Source organism: Carassius gibelio, chromosome B17 (genome assembly GCF_023724105.1).
Source record: "Carassius gibelio isolate Cgi1373 ecotype wild population from Czech Republic chromosome B17, carGib1.2-hapl.c, whole genome shotgun sequence".
NCBI lineage: Eukaryota > Metazoa > Chordata > Actinopteri > Cypriniformes > Cyprinidae > Carassius > Carassius gibelio.
The window spans coordinates 21605032-21624204 of NC_068412.1; the positions used below are offsets into that span (position 1 = coordinate 21605032).

General features: G+C 37.3%; 1 protein-coding gene across 1 annotated transcript in view; it reads right to left on the bottom strand.

Annotated features, from left to right (window-relative positions):
- Window positions 1-1920: 1920 nt before the first annotated feature.
- Window positions 1921-19173, bottom strand: part of ism2a (isthmin 2a) — a 19982-nt gene continuing 2729 nt past the window's right edge. Inside the window, exons 2-6 of the mRNA XM_052580100.1 lie at window positions 13972-14214; window positions 11898-12183; window positions 7904-8041; window positions 6896-6964; window positions 1921-5591 (exon numbers count right to left, since the gene is read on the bottom strand). Coding sequence (XP_052436060.1) covers window positions 5074-5591; window positions 6896-6964; window positions 7904-8041; window positions 11898-12183; window positions 13972-14214 — 1254 coding nt within the window. The 3' untranslated portion in view covers window positions 1921-5073. The remainder of the gene's footprint in view (window positions 5592-6895; window positions 6965-7903; window positions 8042-11897; window positions 12184-13971; window positions 14215-19173) is intronic.

Sequence of the window (19173 nt, forward strand, 5' to 3'; positions counted from 1 at the left end):
TTTGGATCTCTCTCTCCCTTATTTATAGCCCCAAGAGTAGTTGTAAAACAAGCCCCTCTCAAATGTTGCTCTCATTCACCAATGCTTGCGGCGCTGCTTTTGCCCTGACATTCAGCAGCATTTACTACAGTTTTCATTGACATAAAAGTCATCATAAAACGAAAAAATGTCACCCTTATTTTGCTACTGTACATTCATCACAAACAATACAAGCAAAAACAAGAACTGGAGGTCCTATAGGTCCTATATTTAAGGTTTAGTTACAGAAAAAAATCCAAGATATATTTTGACTGGTAGTGTATGTATTTTGTAAATGTAAAACTGAAGTAGACCAGTCACTCCTCTATTTATTTTTGTTTCCTCTCATTTTGAGGGACAAAGAGCAGGCGTCCCTCTGGCCTCCTGGGGTTCTCTGGGAGGAGGGTGTTTTCTGTGCAAACAACCCCAAATACAGGTACAGTTATCTTTGCCTGACTCCCTACACCCAGTTCCAAGCTTTGAGTTCACTGTGGGAGCCATGGAGGGCTGACCTCTAATAAATATTCTGTTTTAACTCTGTAGCGAATGTAATTTCTGCTTGTTATTTCCACTGATAGAAAAGAAACATTAGGACGAGAGCTGTGGGAGATCCAGAGGATGCCATGTTCACTTCAAAGGACTTCAAACGCCTTTTTAGTATGTAATTGAAAATATTACACCTACAATAAAACAGTTTCCACTAACCCTAGCTGATGGTTTATTGCTTTTTTAAACGTTTAAAGCAATTCTTACTTAATTCGAGACTTACTTAATTATTTTTTTACTTACTAAAGAATAAATTCTAATATATTATTTTCTCAAGAACATGTGAAGGTGTTCAATTCAACATTCGTTCCGATTAATCTTCCCGCATTTTCCGCATTGTGAACAGATTACTGTACTAAAATTTTGGTCCCATCTTACTTTTAAATATGCCACAAATTTTGAAGGAAGAGGAAAAGGGAAATCAGTCAGGAAAAAAAAATGCATCTGAGGCAGATCAGACATAACCGCTGAGGAAATCCACTAAGTGGGCTCCCAAAAGCGAGAAAGGGAGGGGAAAATATTAATGACCTCCATTGCAGCACCTGACTTGGACTTGGTTCAGGTTGTGTCCTGGCTGAAGCACTCAAGCAATGCTTAACGTGAAGGCAATTAGATTATTAGTGCAGCAGATGGCTATTACATAGCAAGATTGCTATTTAATGATAAGCACTGCAAAAAACCCTTCAGGGCTTCAATGTTTTCTCAGCTTTGTTACCCGATAAGCGTAGTTCTTATATAGACATGATACTATGCCAGTTGTCCAATTCATTTTGCATTAGCTAGACTTAAAGCTAATTCCTGTTTTCATCCAAAAACAAAATGTTCTTCCTCTCAATTGGTAATTTAGAAAAGCAGGCAGCACATGTGTTAAAGGCAACCTAATATCCAGTGGAAAATGAGAACACAAGTCCATCATCATGCTCAAACTGAAAATGACTGGTGCTAGTGTCCGTTTGCTTTGACAGCTGTCCGCTCTTCATGTTTTTGTGCTATTTAAAACCTTTATGAGATGTGCAACCATTTTACACTTCATTTTTGAGGTTATTAATAAAAATAAGACCGCTTTTAAGAAGGCTGTGGGTTGACCAAAATCGAGATGATAGTTCTGGATTTCAAATTAACGTTATGTTCGGTATAAAAACTTTAAAACAGTACAATAAAGTATTTTTAAAACATACGTTTATTGAGGGACTGTTAATTATTATGAATGTAATTCCCATGCTATTAGTTTCAACAAATTCATATACTAAAAAAAAAAAAAAAAAAAAATCTTTAACTAAACTTTATAGCCAGGAAAGTAATTCAGTTCAAGCACACATGACATTATCAAAGTTACCTTTATTATATCTGGTCACCAAGTGTTTAATAAAAAAAAAAAAAAAAAAAAATGTATTGAAGTAGAACGGTGTGTGGTATGACACTTTCCTTTTCACAGACCAGAAATCCCCTATGAGACAAATAACTCAGTTTCATATAGTGCAGAGAATTATTTGATTATCCACTTCATAGCAATGAGTTACAAAATCTAAAGCAATAAATACTGTACAACGATAAATCTGAAGTAAAAAATGACATGCCAAAATTTTACATTACATACAATATCCTTAAACAACAGCATTTGTCCCTTTACAATAGCATTTTTTATAAAGTCATTAAATTGTACAAGTATAATTCAATATATGATTATATATACACATATATATTCCAATATCAATATTTAAATAAAGTGCCTTTCTTTTTGAAGCTCTGAAAGGTGAAATCTTACCATCAAATGTACTTCTAAAACCTAAAATCTTCAAAAACCAGTATTGTAAATTAGAAAAAGATACCAAATTTAAAATTTTTGTCAACCAAATACCCACATTCATCAGTTTATTCACCAAATATAACACACGATATCAAAACTTGGGTGTGCAGACACTGCAGTTTACTTTGACAGAACCAACCCAGGCTCACTGGACAAACAGCCGTGATATTTCTGCAAAATATTGCATTGTTTCTTACATGTTGCACTAAACCTTCAAAACGAAATGTCCATCGAGTGGCATCAAACAGTGTACATTTTTCAACATTTTATTGCTTTGGGTGTTGTACGTACATACATACTATGGCAGTTTGGAAATGAAATGTATGGAGAGTGGCAATATAGGTTAAACAACACATCACCTAAACCCTAAACCTAACCAATAGTGTTAACAAAAGCAACTGTAAAATAAAAACACATTTTCTGGAGCAACCATGCCATTTTGGTATATTCATGACTTGTGCCAGGACCTTCCACATGGCAAGTTCAATGCAGTACCAGGTGAGCAACCAAGCAAGTTTACTACATCAAAAAAGCCATACAAATGGTGCTGATTATGTGATGCAAATATCAAAATATATTCATTTACAAATCATTTGCTATGGTAGAAGTGTTTTAGGTCATCATGACACAGTATTCTGTAAGGAATCAAGCTCATATGAATCGATAATCTGCCTCTCATAATAATCATTATTTGTGTGAAAAGGAATAAAAGTTGTTGGTGTTTTACTGCTACCATTGTTCATTTCAGCTGGAAACTGCAAAGAACTTAAATACATTTTTTTAAGTTTGGCAAAAATGTAGGAAGAGGCACGTATTTCTAATGAGCCTAGGTTGGACAGAACCCATGCACATACCACAAAGATCATAAAATCCATGTCTGTAATATTTAAGGTAAATACACTATCACTAAGAGCAGGATATTTGAATGCTTCCAACATTTTCACAGCTGGACTGAATGACATTTTCATGGCTGGTATTTATTGTTATCTCAGTGAAAACATCTTCACGGTTTTGCTTAGATCTGACAGGGATCATAAGCAATGCTAATGTGCACTTGGCTCATTCCTACATTTGGAGATCTTCTCCTGCAGAGATTAATGTTACTTTCAACCTGTCTGTATTTTTCAAGCAAAGGCAAATACCTTGATTATTCTTTTCAGGTTTAGAAGTTTATTTAGAGATATAACTAAACTCTCGAGGAATGTAGATCTTAAGATGAACCATGAACCATACATTATTTTGTATCAAAATTTCCTTTCTCAGAATCACAGCTATATTGAAGAGCCTCAGAAGTCTTTACCTTGCTGTAACTAACCTGGGATTTAAACCAAGGACCTTTTAGTTACAGGTTCAACATTACTCAATGCGCATCTGCAGCAGTAATCCATGCAACATAATGTACTCTTTTTAATTTATCTAGTAAAAAGTCTGAGCTGAGTTTTCATAGGACTACATTGTAATTTTAAGCACAGTATATTATATTATCAAAGGTGGATGTTTATTGCTACATGGAACAGTTGTCTGTCAGCAGGAATTTAGAAATCAAATCTCCAGCATTCCATGTCAAATCTAAGAAAAATATCCTGATAACATTTGTCCTGAAAAGGGCGGCTTAGGTCCTTCAAACTACATCCCATGCAAGCCTCTAGGATTTGATTGGGACTCAAGGATGAACCGAGACATTGAAAGAGCCATTGTATTTAAAGAGATGTTAGTTTATGACAAGTGTTACCTTCACCTCACTTTAAGAGGAAGACTTCAATCCATCAACCAAGCTCCAACAGTCCCCTTGCACTGGTGTTAGGCGGCGATCTCATATTGCATTCAGTACAAAGCTGAGTTGTTTTAAAAAGCAAAAAAGAAAAGAGAATGGCATACTGCAGATTTAAAAAAAAAAAACAAGTCTCCCATTGCTGAGGGACGCCTTCTCAAAGGCAAGTTCAAAAAAAGGTTCCCTTTCGCTTCTCAGATTCCTTAATTTATTTCTCTGCAAAAAAAGTATATGCCAAAGGCCAAATGATTCTGCATAATAATCTATTCAATGACACAAGGTCAGTGTATATTTGGGAGTAACAATATACAAAGTCTAAAAAGAAGAACTTTTCTCAGAAATTTGTTGAATCGGTTTGCAAGTGGTGCGGCTTGTGTTTGATTTGTTTGGACTGATCTCGCACAGACTGGAGCGAGGCCAGGATTGAGCTTCAGGTCTAAAGGCAACAAAATCGGCATTCTGTTGCATTTTTGAATATCTCACAATTCTAGCAGCTTTACTGGAATTCCTTTAATGGTGGACCAGAGTCTTTGAGGACACTTAAAAAAAAACGAACGTGTTTCCAATGAAAATACAGTCAACTTGTTCCAGAGAATGCCATTGAAGAACTGTTACTGAACTTTGTTTGGAGCACATCACTGAAGACAGACAAATTGCATCACGATCTTCCAATCTGGGCATTGGACCAACATCTTAAACCAGTGTTGTTGCAGTTGAGCTGTACGAAACAGTTTGAGACAGTATCTAAGCTTTAGTTTCCAGGAGAATCTCTCTAGAGTGCTAAATAGTCTAGATCTGTGAAAGAGTCGCCCAGTCCGAAAGGAGCAGGCTTTTCTTGACTTCAAGACTGGTGAGATGCCCATACTGTACCACAGGACTCTGCAGAATTAAGCAAACACTGGTTGATTTGATGTGAAATCCATGATGTGGATCAGTACTCCCTGGCCTCCTCAAGTTCATTCATGTAGACGTCTTCCTGAGGGTTCTCAAAACACTGTAGACCGTTATTGGGAGGCCGTACCGAATGAAAACGGCTCCAGTCTCCTTTACACAGGATCCATGGGAGAACGTCCACTTTGTAATGAAGCTCCGGGGAGAACTCGGTACTGATGAGGTTTGGGGCTCCGGCCCCTTTGCCTCGAGTGATGAGCTTCATGTGATCGTCATAGCAGCAATGCTGTGCAGCCAACGTGGGGCTGTCGAAGGAGAGCATCGAGCGAACGCAGAACTTTGCAGAGGGCTTGTAGATGTCCAGCCTCTCCTTGGGGCTGCTGGCATCTCTCCAGCGAAAGGTCTTTTGCAGCTTCCTATCCAAAATGTTGACAGCGCTGTAGACCACCTCGGATGGGTAGACGCAAGGGCAGTTGGGTAATTCAGTCAAGACTTGGTGTAGGTATTTCTGGAGGAAGTCGTTCTTGCAATTCAGCCACTTTTCACAGCTGTCAACATCTACAAGGTAATCAGATCCATTTATTTGTGTGGGAAAAAATAATCATTCTGTAATTTTTACAAAATACTTTTAGATATAACTTTTGTTAATAAAAATTATATATTATTTAATGCCAAAAGAAAATACGGTCATATTGAGAACCATGGCCTAACACGCTTTGGGGGTTGTCTCGGTCTGCTGCCAAAACATAAAGATACATAAAAATATGTGCTGCAGGCAGCAGTCATGCTGAAACATAGATGTTATTAACATTTATGTTCCATTGTGAAGAGATACAAAATAAAAAAAAAACACTTTATCCTGTTATGTTTTTAAACCACTTTCATTATTATTGCGGTTAAATGAAAAGAGCTGTTACATTTAGTGTTCAATGCCAAAAGTTAAGAGACCAACAAAAAACTCCAAAGCAAATAGTGGGAGTTTTGGAAGAGGACTCTTTACTTTGTGGTCTCAGTAACGCTCTCCGTGGAGCATTTGTGAAAAATTTGAACGTCAGATCTTTTACAGTCTAACAGGACTCCCACAGAGTTCCTCCTGCTGCAGTCTCAGAGGAGAAGTTTCTACAACCACGCTGATTAAATGGGTTTTGAACTAGACGTTAAGTTAAATGAAAGCTAAAACAAATCAATAAACATTTCAACTAATAAAAGAAAACACTAGGAGCTTGAAAGGCAATTAACTGAACCCTTTATTAAGAGATTCAGTAGTCCAGTATAATGTTGCAGATGTAATATAAATGGCATTAGTTACAGAGTTACAAAAAAGTACAAAAAGTTACCTTTGTCCTAACAGTTTTTGAACTATGTAACTTGGTACTGTAGTGGTTTTCTGGACACATCTTAAGCAAATACCACCTTCGTTGCTTCTGAAATGCCTGAAATGTCCAGATTTTGGCTTTTCTCTCTTTCTCTCTCTCTCTCTCTCTCTCTCTCTCTCTCTCTCTCTCTCTCTCTCTCTTGTTTTCATACTTGCAGAAAGTGCTGACTGAAAAGTAGTTTGACCAATTGTGTGCAGGCATGGTTCATAATTGTCTAGTCACTGTGTGGGAGAAGGTGGGATCCACAGCGAACAGTTAAAATGATGCAAATACGCATACACATACTGTATGAAGATTTTAGAGAGCAAATCAGTAGGAAGACAAAACCCAAAAATGTTTAGACTCCAAACCAGAACATTGCTGGAAAAAAGGACATTTGGTCACCCTAACCACATATAAAAATGAAAACGGCAGCACCAGAACACTGAATTGCTGAATGACCACGCCACAGAAATACATTAAAAAAAAACAACAACAACAACCAACCTGTACCAAGAAGCTCGGTGCTGTTTGCTACTTCATGAGGAGTCGGTTCTGTCACAGGAATTATGTCATCTGTAGATGTAATATAAAGAAAAAAAATCATTATATATGTATATATATATATATATATATATATAGTTAAGCTGATCTGCCAGCAACAATAACCAGTTTAAACTGGTCCAGATCAAGGGAACTGAAGTATGCATTTTTATCCCCTGCTCTCAAAACTAAATCATCTGTCTGAAAAAAAAAAAAATTAAAAAACATTTTTATTTTGCCATTCAAAATTAGCTGTGTATATTTAGCAATGTATCAAACATATTTTTTTTTTCAATTACCAATTTATTTCTGAATTTATATATATATATATATATATATATATATATATATATATATATATATATATATATATATATATATATATATATATATATATATATATATATATATATATATATATATATATATATATATATATATATTTAGAGGGCTTCTTAAAATATTTCTACTATTATCCAAGAACTGTTATTTTCAGCAGCTCAAAATGTTAAAATTAAGTTGTTATATGGTGTTTATGCAGATTTAGCACTGTAAAGTCTCTCATGGTGTGTTTGAGTTTTTAAGTGAACTGATTTTGTCTGTATTGGCCATTTGTGCATGGCAGGTTGCGGACCGCCCTGTATCAGGGGCCTTTAAACTGAAAGCCCTCATTGAGCTGTCATACTGAAGCCAAGTAAACGCCTGCTGCTCTCAAAGAGCGGTTTCATAGTGTATACAGTACACACACAGAAGGCCAGACTGCTCCTTTTCTAACACGAGTCTGGTGTCCCTGGTGTTTGTTCGACTTCTGCATGCCTGACAGAGATGAATGAGAGGCATTAGAGAAGTTTTCCATCACTATGAGCATAATGAGGAGCCGGATAGAATTAAGATCAAGATCAATAGTGAGTAGTGAAGTGCACTGTGGGGTTGCATAGGCCTGAGTTTAAGTGACAGTACTGACGGTCTCACCGGGACAACGCTGTAAATCACATGTCCGTGATTCTGTAGCAGTGCAGGCGTAGCCACATGAACGAATCCTCTTTTGATTCCCTTGTCCACAGGTGACGCTGCATGGTGACCAGTCACTCCATTCTTCCTCCTCATATTCTGTAGATGAAAAATGAAAGAGTGTAGGAATTCTGTGATAAAAAGGATGACCTATAAATCGAGGCTAATGAATTCCTCACACAGCATGTGGGAATGTTATGCAATGCAGGTCAGACCACAAATGAGTTGAGAATAATGCTAAAGGAATTTCTTTACTCTATATAACAAGCTTCTGAAAGTGAAATCTTCACCATTCAACTTCAGTCTGCTTGCATCTGAACTCTGTGTAGTGTCCAACTACAAAGAAATCCAAAAACAACCAAGATGGTAAGTGCATCTCTCTGTTGTTTGCCTAAGAAAGCTAATGATGCGCAACTAAATGAATATTGCGTATTTCTTTGTAAAATATAATCTCTGTAATGAACAAAATGTGGGCTCTCCTGGCAGGCCCCACATTTGCTTTTTTTTTTTTTTTTGGTAATAAATATGTCAGAGGCAAAGTCAGCCGCTTACAGCTGTGAGAACTGAGCCAATACAAACACTTCAGCAGGAAGGCAAGGTCTAATAGCTTAGACGCTTTCCAACAATGCTCTCTTTCCACCACCATGCTAAAGAGATTAAAGTTTCAGAGCACTCCATGGCGGTAGTGATGGAGAGAGAGAGAGAAGATTGGGAGAGAAATAAGTGCACTGTTTCCTTGCTGATGTATTTTTGCTGCATTGTTGTTGGTTACCAAGTGTTGTTGCTAATTCAGAGTCCAAATTCTGATGACGAAGACGCCCACTCGTACGGTCACAGAAAACACTGATGATATACCCACTTACGAAGGTTATTTCTAATTTTTTGATTGTTTAGTTTAATTGGTATTTATTGGGTGTTTTCCCATTAAAAAAAGCGTAATTTTAGACACAACATTTTTTTAAATAAGACAATTTTTCCATAGAACATGTCTCAAAATAAGTTTATTTGTCTTTTTTCCATGGTTTCCTGGTTTAAGCATAAACGGCACTACATTTTGTTCAATTTATCCTTAAAAACAATTCACAAAAACGTTGCTTCTAGCAGTTCCATAAAAATATAATACGGCAAAAACGTAAATAATAATTAACCGCAATAATAATAACTAATAAATAATAAAACATTTAAATGTAAAATATATTAAAATAAAAAGTTATTTTTAAAATTGTGATAATATTTCTGAATATTAATGTATTTGATCAAATAAATACTTTGTGTGCAAAGAGCCTTCTTTAAAAAAAATGTTTTAAATCTTACTAACCCAATATATTTAAAGGATAGTTATTGTTTAGAAATTATATGACTACAACTTTTTTTTTAAATTTATTCATTTCCCATAAAAGCAACACGTGCAATCTAGACCACACACACTGGATCTACTTATATTTGCTATCAGAGAACTTTCTTTCAACTAAAATACCATAGGAATTGTAATAAGTTACTATAATAAAAATGTGGTAAATAATTTTCATTAGGGCAGTAGAGACCTAAAAACGACCTAAAGCTATAACATTCTACTGAGCTGTTGCCGAACCCGGCCTGCCTGTAATTCTGTGGCTCACCATAATTGCAGAAAAGCGCTTCATTACTGTACGCCTCTAGAGCAGACCACATCATTAATAATGCGGCTCATTCGCCCTTCCCTGTTTTCCATTCAAGCTTGTTTGTACACAACGCACTCCTACTCTAAGTACACTCATTAGGGCTATTTTAGAGCTGGGGATCCACCGGGGCAACTGAGAGAAGCCAGTTCGGTTTCATAACCACATCCTCCGAGGCTCTACTGCTGACACGACCGCAGCGAGCTAGCTGCAGTTGCTTCTTTTTCAGCTGGGTGTTGGATTTGACCACACACCACCAATGTACTTTCTCTCTAACGAAGCTGACAGAACATGGTGGAACACAACCTCAATGGAGGATCACCCTGAAAGTCAATGACAGATGGAGAAGAGAAATGCCCTTGTGAAATAAAGCTGTTTAAAGGATAAAAGTAGATTCTGGTTTTAAAGCCCCTGCAGCATAATTTAAGCTCCCAAGTTTTAATTTAACAATCCAATGAGTGCTTATATTTGTGAAGCTTTTATGTTCAAACTTTTTGCTATCCCTTATTACTATGCAGAAACTTAGTATAGTAAGCAGGGCTGATAAAAATAATCAATACAGGTTTACTGCAGGTTTTACACTTAATAAACACAAAGAAGAATGACATGAATGATTTTATGTATATGCACCAATATAAAAACCAAACACAACACAGTTTTAGCTAAGATTAAAGGGATACTTATAAAACACAGTATTGCTTAACTTCATCACTTAAAATAAAACATGTTGAAAACATATACTGTAACACACAATACCAAAAAAACTGATATATTTTTGAAAGATTTTATCCTTATCATGGCTGCATTTCTTTGATCACAAATACGGTACAATTTAAATCTATTATAATATTAAAAATGATATAATTATCTATATATAAATATATTTTATTTGTTAAATAAATAAGATTTAACTCATATATTTAAATATATTTTCAAATGTATTAGATTTCTGAGTCTTCTGTGTTACCTAATGCTTCAGAAACCTAATGTGCTGATTTGGTGCTTAAGAAACATTTTGTAATTAAAAATTTTTAACTAGTGAACAGAAGTATTCTCATGACTTGGGTCTAAACAGTACCTGCTTGGAAACAGTCATTATTTCATTCATAGAGGCAGAAAAATTTGCTTTGAGTAAAATATCATACTTCCCAGCAATTTGATGTTGTTTGCCAATTTTTTTAATGTCTCACACATAAAAGAGTGACTGAATGTTTTAACAATTTCCTCAGGCAGTTAATATAACTTTGGTGTGGAAAAATGGAAACGACAGACAAAACAAAGGCAAAAAACACTTTCATTCCAAGGCCTGAGAACTGCCATGAATTCCGGGGGACTCAAAGAGCTAGGCCGTGTGAATCACAGCGAAGCGCCAGTCATGAGATTAAAACACAGCAAATGCTTTCTTTGTCAGCCCAAGCCTGCTAGCCCTTCTTTCAGTCTACTGTCTAATTGAACACAAATATTAGCTGTTTAGCCAGCAAAGAGACCCAACGCTGCTCTTAGCAAGCGTCAGGGCCTAGGTTTCAAATAGCCACGTTTTCAGAGTATTAGTGTCAGCTTCAAAGCGGACACACAAAGCTGATGCTCAAGCCCAGTGTCACTAACGTGAACCAGACATGGCGTTGAGTTTCCTCTTGAAATCCCTTATTCAATACTTTCACTGTGATCTTTTCTTCACCACATACTTTGAAAAGGTTCAGAGCACTTGATGATAGGTTGTGTTCTGCTATTTAAGGATAAAAATCGCATTAAAATTATATTTCAGCACTACAGTTTTCCCTGTATCTAAACATTTTGAGTTAATGATCTGCCTAACTGACAAAGAAGCAGTCTGGTGGTGAGATTACATGTGTACCACAACTAATGTTGTGATGATCTATTAGGACACGCAACACCGGGTCCCCTTACGCTGTTTACCGCTGATAGGCATCAAGAGAAAGGCTCTGGAAGTGGCGACAGAAATGGCGTGTTTATGTAGCAGTTCTTAAGTGCAACCCTTAAAGCATAAATCATAATGTCAAGACCTAAAGAGCAGGCTGGGGCCCGCATTGCTGAGGAAATCAGCTAGGCATTTGTGCCCCGGCTTTCCAAGAAGCCCCTATACGAGCGCTGATACTTCCGATAACGAGGCTGAAGAAAAATGAAAACTAAAAACTCAGGGTTTCCAGTTACACAGTTTGAGAAAAAAAAAACATCAATACAGTTTAATTCAGGTCGATTATTAGGATGTTTCTTCACTTTTGCACAGCATTGGGGATGCGTCTAAACTCTCACTGGCGAAAACTACTCGTGCTTACCGTAATTGTCCATGGAGTCCCAGCCCTTCCACTGTCTGTTCCAGTCTGCACCCACACCACTCAACAGGGAATCTTCTCCCTCATAACTGAGGTCCTCTCCGTTCTCCTCCATACTGCCTTGTCCAGGAGCCTCTTGACTGGAGTCATGGTATTCCCAGAACAGCGGCCAGAAGAGCTTTTTATGGCCTGGCCACTCTTCTGAGCTCAAGGACCAGTCATTCCTGCTCTCCTTGGCGAGGTCCATCTCAATCTCCATCTGTGGGTTGTCCACGACCTCAATGGTAACCTAGTAGAGAGGTATAAGTTGGTATGTTAATCTACAGAAAATGCATATCAGAAAGTTGTAGTTCTACAAAACCTTGGTTTTGTCTGGTGTTTGGAACATGATAACCAGTTCAAGATGGACAACCAGCCCAAACAAGCCTGACCAAGTATATGTTTAACTGAACACATAACATATTGGGTTTAATTGCACAGAGATTTAAAAGGTAACTTAACCGCCCCCTTGAGCAATGTGCTTTTTTAGAGCCGTGCATGTTATGTATGTTCAAAGGATATTCAAAATTTTCTCTATTCTCTTGTTTGTTTATTTCAAAGGATGTTTTGAGGTGACAGATTGGTTCTTTGCATGCTCGGGCTCGAAGTGCCCGAGTCAGGCTGACCTGAAAACGATAGCAAGTGTTCCAGCAGGCCAAAACAAAGGACTGGTTGTTTATTTCCCTTACAGCGTAACAATCTGATGGCTGCTGCAGCTGTTTATAAAGACACGGAGCAGTTTAGAGTGGGTGATTATGCTACTGTAACTGCACTGTTTACAACAGTCGGCCTCCACCTCCTTGAACTAATCATCATGACTGAATTCTACGTCAAAAGAACACAAGACGTCACTATCAAAGACAAAAAAGGTCCATGGTTTAGATCACTAGAGGTCCATTAAATGGCAAATTTAAGTTTAATGGCAACATAGATGTTGAAGAAATCTCTAATGCATTTCTTTGTTAAGGTCTTATCAAATTTGTTGACACTAGGAATGAGTCATGGAAAAAGAAGATAACATGAGATATGCCAAAGATGTAAGAAAGTGTTCAGTTCAAACTGACATCTTAAAATCATAACGTTCACCACAATACCTGCTAAAGGCAGTAACTCATACGTTTACATTGGCAGCAAACATATTGGAGAGGCATTAAAACAAAATAGCTTTTTCCAAAAAGTATGGAAGATGGACCTGTCCCACTTGGAAGACTCTTGAATTTTCCCTATTATAAAGGTCAATTTGCTTACCAGGGATCTCCTGTGTATTTTTTTCCCTGAAGTCTAACCTCGTTTCCTCTCAAGTCCACTTACACACATCAATTTCATAACAGTATTAAAAATATAAAAATCCCTTCTTTACTGGTGTTGTAAAAACATTTAAAGATTGGGATCTGCTCTTGGAGGGAGCATTAAAAGGGCCTGTTAAAATAATACTGTGGCCTTTCACCTTTTGGATTTTCTCGGGATTTCATTTTGGGACACTGTGCAGGAGTTTGAGCGGCATGGCTGAAGTGAGCTACACCAGAATAAAGGTCTCTCTTGGGGTAATTTAAGAGGCCTCTCCGGTTTAGAAGCAGCTGTGACATGACTAGCAACAGCGCAGAAACCTGAAGTCCCGACTGCAATCACAGCAGCAATAACAGTGAAACAATGAGTGCATAGGTTAATTACATCCACCACAAACTGTTGCCAAGTAAAATCAATCCATTACCCAACTCATTATACAATGATTTAGTTCACCCTAAGGAAAGAAATGACAAGGTTTTGGGAACGGTGAGATGTTAAACATATCTGGAATAACAAACTACCCTCATAATATTAACAACTGTCTATAGAAGAACTAATGCCAAGATATACTGATACACAATGAAAGAAACCCAAGACACAAGATGACTGATTCAGTTCATTTACCTCATTTTCTTGTGGTCCAAGAGCCTGTAAACACTGTATTACTTCTTTAAAAGCATGTATATACAGAACGAAACATGATTCTGAAGCAATCAAAATGACAATAAGGTGAGACTGGGCCTGCTCTTACTTGAATGTTTGGGTTCTGGGAGCCCAGGTCTGCGTTGGCCAGGTCCGGGAAGTTCTTCAGGTCTAAAATGAAAGGTTCTTCTTCTTCCTGTGGAGCAGGTTTGGGAAGGACTCCCTCTGAGCGAATCTGTGACCATCTCCTCTTATGGCGGCGAGGCAAAGGCGGCTCACTCCTTAATTGGTTCTGCCGCTGAATGTCCTGCAGTGACTGTCTGACATCTTTGGAGTCACCGTGACCTCTGACCTGGAAAGTCCACACATAGTATCCTATGAAAGGAACATCTTGTGATCTAACCTGCTTTATTTAGATGAAAGTGCAAGGATTCCTTATGTATAAAGCCCCCAGAAAGGCTCAAAGATAAATACTTCTGAGAAATTTCGTCATGCATGTAAAGATGGTTGGAGGATCTGTCTTAGTTTAACACCATATCAAATCTATACAGCTGTGACCTTATGGCCCATATGAAAAAATATGTCTGGGTTTCAAATAAAGCCATCTGGAGTGAAATGTCTAATGCATGACAGCATATCAGGTGGATTTTGGAACAGCATTAGTAGAAATCATGGCAATAATTTAAGAGCCTTCTTTTGCTTTAATGATCCAGGAAAAGCCTGTTTCCCAGACATTTCGAAGACTCTGTCAGTCTCTTTTAAGGTTTCGTATATACAAAAAGCAATCTTTGAGTTCTTTGATTTCCATGCTGCATATCTGTCAATCGATGCTTCACTGGGTTACCATTAGCAACATAACAAAACAGATAGCAGACAAACATCATGGCTCACTCTCTTGACAGCTGTTTGACATTACGGGTAATGCTGCGTTCAACGGATGCAGAGGGACTGTGAATTCCTGGAGGAAGACTCAGGAGTCGGGACAGTGCATGCAGGTTAATGATTACACATTAAGGGATATGTATCTCTTTCATCTGGTTTACTTTACTACGGAGACATACAGTCTGTTGCGGTACAAAGAAAGGCTTCCTGTTGTCCACAAACTATGACAATACTCTAAAGAAATTTGCAGTTTGCTACTTATGATGTCAACAAGCCTCAAGGCAGATGATGGTGACCTTTAAAAAAAAAAGTTTAGTGATTTCCAAGTATTTCTTTATTTTAGTTTAATTTTTCTTTTTTTTTCTTCTTTTTTTTGAGTAAAGATAAGATATTACTATAATAATTATTTTATGATCAGTAATTAATGAATGACTTGATTTCTTCAAGACACATCAGCAGACTAATTACAGTAATATTCCCAAAATTGACCTTAAATAGTAGCATTCTAGATAATATGCAAATATTAAAAATAAATACTGTCTTTATGTTGTTTCTTTAAGATTAATTTATATATATATATATATATATATATATATATATATATATATATATATTGTGTGTGTGGATTAAAAAGTATTATTGGCTAATATTCATTTTGCCCAAATTGTGTAAAACAACATTGTTTTCTTTTTCTTTAAAATAATGCACACTGATTAATTGAGAAGAACAAGACTGAGTTCATTTAAATGTTGTAAGTAAATAGTATAAATGTTCATGTTGTCTTTAGCTGCATGCACTCTCCAACATGCAATAAGCACCAGATGAAACTCAGTTTAGACTTTACATTTTGGGTCATGCTGCGCTTCAAAGAGTTTTTGTGGAGGCCCTGTCTATAAGCCACCAGAGACTTCAAAAGAACAGCAACATACACAAGCATAAATCAGAAAGCAAGAGACACATATGTCCTCATCATGGCCACATCATTCTGCAAGCATTCTCCATAACCAACACTATAACTCCATTATTTTTAAATCTCCATCTCAGATCCTCACAGATTCGAATCACCTTGATGGATTTCAACATGTGGTATTCCTGCTCTTCTTCAGCTAGAGACTTGGTTTGATGGTCCCAATGTTCCCTTCTGACGCAGAAGAGGAGAGAGGGGAGTTGGGTCTGTCTGATCAAAGCCTCTCTCTACTGATCATGCGTGGCCTGCCTTGTCTCACTTCACTGCTTGTGTCTCTCCCACAGGCAAAACAGATGTCCTCTGCTCCAGACGATAAACTTCACCATTGCGCTCTAATGAAGTTCATCATTACCGAGGGTGGGGAGGAGGGATGGAATGGATGCTTCTTTAATGATTTGTACACAATTATTAACGTCCAAACGAAAAGATTTTCTATTTCAATTCAGTATTTTAAAATTTCCATTGAAATTTGTTCAGGACAGTTTGATAGATGGAAATAAGTTTGAGATTATCTACCGATTAACAAGCGTTCTCCAGACATGATCGAACGCTGTTTCAGAAGCACAGCTACAAACAGAAGCAGTCACCATGCATCATATAATAAAATGTTTGGAAATTATTTAAAGCTGCAGTCCATAAATTCTGCCTCTTTGTCGCCATCTCTGTTTGAAATCTGCAATTGCAGCTGTTAGCGGAATCATCTTCCTTACGTGGGTTGTGTGTCGGCACGGATCCACGCAGATTAATCTAATATTTTGAGGAGTATGTGTGGCAGTCAGTTACCACACCGGAGTGGATATTTACTGTACTTCGCACCATGTCTTGGAACATATGACGCAAATAAGAATTTTCACCTTATTTTTTCATCTGAACAAGTAATTAACAAGTCACAATTGTTCTGACCAACTGAGGATAAAAAGCATGACATTTACAGACATGACATGGAGTTTACAGACATGGCATAATGACGCAGCAGCACGCTCGAATTTTGCGCAAAAACCTACCCATACCACTCAAATTAGAAAACATTATTATTATGGATGTGCCAATACGAGTATAAATTCAGAACGGTTCGCGGGGGAAAATTCCAAATGGAAGTGATCATCCATATCCCCTTGGAGTGTGGACTTTGGAGTGAGCAGGGCACATGCATGCCATTTATGTAGTCATTTGAAATGCACTTGAGAAAGCGAACAACATAATTTCCTCATTATCTTCAGCTGGCATATTCCTGTGGCAACACAGATGTCGCTGTTTTACTGTCATAAATGTCTTTTTATGGTTGTTAGCATAACTGTTGCAAATAAACATACATTTTATATTTAAAAAAGTTAAAATATATATAATATAAAATATGCTATATACTATATAAAAGCTAATATATATAAAACTTTATAAAATATACATATTTTTGTTGATGTCCATCGGTGTCCATTCGATTTGGAATTTGCCCCGTGAACCGTTCTGAACCGATGTCCTTGTATCGACACATCCCTAATTATTATAAGCTAACCGTTGTGAAATAGGCTAAAGTAAGGCAATAGTTTTGAACACAGGGTGTTTATGTACTTGCTCAAATATTGATTTTGGATCATTTTAACCAAAATTATTTATGGACTGCAGCTTTAAAAATCAGTCGCAAAAGGAAAGCTTGGTACGTGTCCAAAACGTCTTAACCAGTTCTTGCGCTTCAGTGGTCCTGATGTCAAACCTGAAAAAATTTCTTTTTTAAAATTACATTTTACAGTCAGTGAATCATTCAGAGCTGTTAGGCTACTAGTTTACGGACTCGTAAACCGCGAGCCATTTTACCAAAATGCCTAATTTGAAATTAACTAAGAATCTTAAATCCTTTCACACAAAATGACAATTACTACTACACAACTATGTTTAAGTTACTTGACTTTAATGAGACTTACATTCATTTATTTACTGACAATGTGTAGGCTACTTTAACATAGCTTAAACATCGTCAACTAAGTTTTGTTGTAGAAATGAATGTACTGGTCAAAAATACATTTGACCATTTTACTCCCCGTCTTGAATGTTTGGAGTTTGACTGGCTGTATCTTGCCATTAAAAACACTGATACTGACCCAAAGCTGAAATCTTATTGGTTACCACATAAAGTTTTCATCACTGAATGGAGAAACCCAAGTACATGGTTATCTATGTGTGAATTTTCCATAGCAATTACTATTTAAAATCATGCTCTTGTTTGAAATCTTCATTCTGCCAAATATTCATGTCTCATTTAAAGGGCCTTTAGAAGAGAGTAAACATGAACTTAGGATTTGGAACAGAGTGAATGTGTCAGCTAGGAATTGCACAGTCGGAGTGCAGTTGGGAACTACTGTCTATTTTTTACAGCCGTGTGAAAACCAGTGAGATGTTACCATCCACAAAATTTTCTCTGCCCGCCTTTAGCGAGCGCAATGAAGGATCTCGAGTGTTTCCTCACTTTGTGCGCCTTCCAGAGATCTTTCATATCATTCCCATCAATCATTCTATAATCAAACCTCTGAGAAAAAGTCACGCCAAGATAAGCTCCTCACTCAGCGTTGCAGTTTGTATTAATCACTTTCCTCACATTGGTGAAACTGCTCACCCACCAGCTGAGACGAAAAAGATTGCTGTGATTTCACAATGAGTGCTACAGGTTAACACGAGAAGACATTTTAAAGAATACTTTCCTGTGCCACAAAGCAGTTCGCAACAACTAAGTTCATGGAGCCAGAATTCCTGACTCTCCACAAAGGGGGCCAACAGAAACAGAGGAGGCAAAACAGCAAGGCCACTTGTGAGAAGAGTGACATGGTAAGGATGGAATCCTGCCCAGATCCTAGCAGAGACGATCACTGTCATCATGCCTTTATGTTGTTCTTTCTCTATATTTTTCTTCCAGCAGCATACCACCATGTTACAATCTGATTCTCTTGGCATGCCTCAACAGCATCAGTGTACCATGTGTTATCTCCTCTCCTCACAAACAGTTGTTGTGTTTTATAGGACGTGCCATATGGATGGGCACAGAGACCTAGGAGAATAAACCAATCAGCCCCTACCAAGATTAATACCACACACACATGTGGTCTGAGGATGCTTTGAGCTGAATATACTGGAGCCGAGGTGCCACCACAACAAGAGCAGGGCATCAGGGCACCGAAGCTGAAGAGTCAAAAAGCACATGATGCATTAAGTCTGATTTCCCCAACACCCTCACTAAACATTACCTTTGACTGGCTAGAAAGAAAGCAAAGGGAATGCATTTTTTTTAAAGTTATGCCTTTATATCTTACAATCTGAATGAATATTTCTTGTTTAAAACTTTACTCACGTGTACCTGTTTTTTATCAAGGGCAGAAATGAGTTTACATACAAAACACTTTTGTGTGCAGCAAGTGAAGCTCAAGGGTAGAGCGCCTAGATGGATATATCCCACATAGATCCACGTCTGGCATC